The 2,725-nt window shown below is 42.9% G+C and overlaps 1 protein-coding gene across 1 annotated transcript in view; it reads left to right on the plus strand.

Annotated features, from left to right (window-relative positions):
* The first annotated feature begins 6 nt into the window (after nt 1-6).
* Nucleotides 7-2,725, plus strand: part of bmp1a (bone morphogenetic protein 1a) — a 31,905-nt gene continuing 29,186 nt past the window's right edge. Inside the window, exon 1 of the mRNA XM_020594496.1 lies at nt 7-169. Within this exon, the coding sequence (XP_020450152.1) occupies nt 25-169 (145 nt within the window). The 5' untranslated portion in view covers nt 7-24. The remainder of the gene's footprint in view (nt 170-2,725) is intronic.

Consider the following 2,725-nt stretch of genomic DNA (forward strand, 5'->3'; position numbering starts at 1 on the left):
TTCGCCGTTTCCCCCGCCACAATCATGGCTCTCACGGCGAGATGTTTATTTCTTCTATCCTGTCTCGGCGTGATATTGGCGATCGATTTGGAGGCGCTTGATCCAAGCTACTATGTGGAGCCTACTGCCACATCAGAGGCGATCGACTATAAGGATCCCTGCAAAGCTGGTAAGGTTTTTATTCTACGCTCAGTAATTTGCCTTATTTATGTGGGGGTAAGAAACATGCCACGAATCTGTTTGGGGTCCTGCAGAGATCGGCGAGAAAAACGAGAGATGACAGTAGTGAATGTAGTTTTTAAAAGGCTTGAGAGAACACTGTGTGCATTTGTTTTGCACTGAATGACATAGTTTCTGCAGTTTGAAACATTTGAAGCGCACACCGAGTCTCCTCAGCACGGACACAGAGTGGCTGCACGGATCGGGAGAATTAAAATAAAACGGATGAGTCTCTGAGTACGTTTCCCCAGACGTGAAAAGTTTTGGCGTGCTTGTTGAAAAGTTACTGTTTGCTGTTTGCGCTAAATGCACTTTTACCTTTCAAAATACGACCATGTAGTTCCTGCAGGCTGCCTGTCGTCTTTGCCGGAGCTGTTGGAAAAACATCGGATTTGTGCACTTTGAATTTAAGACTTCTGCTTCCTTTCTAGTTGGTGTTTGTCACTGCACAAGAAGTCTCTTTTCTCCACCGGCTGTTCACAGGGCAACTAAAACAAAGTGGAGGAGGGGAGAGAAGAAGAGGGTACAGTGGAGTTTAGAAATTGTACACACATGCTTCTGTTGTGGAGAGACCTGCATATTTTCCCATTATTTGGCCAAAGCTAAGTAATGGGAAGTCATTGTAATGTTCTGTTTTGTTTTTTTCTTTTGTACTGTGAACTCACTGTTTTGCCAAGTCCCTTTGGGGGAGTTAGAACAGATTGTGTTTTCCATCTGGTGAAAGTGTTCAGGTTACAGATACAGTCAGTATGACCTGTATCATCCTGGAAGTGCTCACTGATTTGGCATTTGACAAGTTCTGATGTGACAGCCCATTATAAAGCCCAGTTCAGTCCTCCAGCTCTCGCCTACCCACCTGTGTCAAACGAGACATAAAGACTGTCCTTTAGGACTGTGGTTGCTTTACATAAACATGACACGGGGTCAGGCTGTGGATGAGCCATGTCCCCTGTTCAAGTCAGTGAAGATATTACTTCCTGTTTATGCTTTGATGGTTACCCCATTCAAGTTGTCACGCAGATTGTTTTGCATCATTAGTTTGGATTTACCGGACGCTCGGATCACTCTGTAAATGATGAAGGGTCAGTTATCATGTGTTTACATGTCAAGTGCTCTTTCTTGCACTGTTTTCAAGAAATTGTTGATATTTAATGGGAATATTTCAACAGAGACTTCCCCACTTGATAACCGTTAGTCATGACATGTGAGGGTCTTGTCATTATTAGTAATCCAATTTTATGTGTCATTTAAAACAGAGTACAGTGGTGTTTATGGTGACCTCAGAGCACCGCTGCAGACAGATGGTTGGGAGACGATCATAAGTACAAACTCCCACTCTCTGAACCCTCCCAGTCACCAGTGCGTCCAACTCCCACTTGCCCTTCTCCTCCCAACTAAGCAGAAAAATTTCCCAGATGTCTCAGCTCTCCATATTTTTCACTATACTCTATGAGGACTCCTGGATTATTGATTTCTCTCTCCTTTTTAAATTTTATTTCAAGCACTTCAAAACACTGAGTGTTTGATCGCTCTCTTTGGCCTCACGTCAGCATTTTTATATCACACTGCTTCCGCTCAGAAGAATGCTTACAGCCGTGTGAAGTTTCTAATGCAGTAGAGCTCTGGAAGGAGTGCGTTTCATGTTTGTCCTCTGTAGGACTGTCCTTGCTCACCGCTGCTCTCTGATGTCAGGGTTTTTACTAATCGATTAGGCTATAACGTGTGAAATCGTTTTTCCCGTCATCCTCTTGAATGTGAATATAATGACTCCCAGTCAGGTGTTTGTGAAAAACAAGATGTCCTGCTGTGATGCTCAGGTAATTTGTGATGGCTGGACCAAGTAGTGACAGTTGATTTCCTCAGAGTATTTAAAATGCAGTTCTTCATTTCTTGCCACGCCTTATGTATGCGTCTCCTTCCAGTTAAACAAACAAACAAAAAGTCCATCAAAAATGTTCATATTTACAAAGGACTAAATAACTCATAACTATACCAGACATGATAGAAGTGTGCGTTGATTGAAGCGAGCAGTGCAGTAACACTGAAGTATTGCCATCTATTTAGGAGGTTAACCAGTGGAAAATTCCGTAGTTTGCAGAACTCCAAACTTGGAGGCATCCCAGGAAGTCATTTAAGACTCTAACAAGCCGCTGTGATTAGATCCACTCATTTCCAAAATGAAAAATGGATGAGAACCAGTCACGCTTATTGTCTTCTCTGCTTAAATGATAATTGTGAAAGATGCCGCTGGTTTGACATGTACGTATGAATTAATTCATGAAGCAGACATTCCCATTTACTAAAGACTCTCGTAACAGCATTGCGTGCAGGCTACTGTGATACATGCTTTTGCTTCTGAGCTCCTGTGTTACTCTGTCCTCAGCTGCAGATAGGGCAAACTCAACACTCCCCCCTCCTCCTTCTTTTTCTTCTTCTTCATTTTCTTCTTCTTCTTCTGTTGTCCTCTCTTATGCAAGTGGTTTTCTCATCTTACTGGGCCACCAGC

The sequence above is a fragment of the Monopterus albus genome, unplaced genomic scaffold, assembly GCF_001952655.1.
Source record: "Monopterus albus unplaced genomic scaffold, M_albus_1.0 scaffold23.1, whole genome shotgun sequence".
Classification (NCBI taxonomy): domain Eukaryota; kingdom Metazoa; phylum Chordata; class Actinopteri; order Synbranchiformes; family Synbranchidae; genus Monopterus; species Monopterus albus.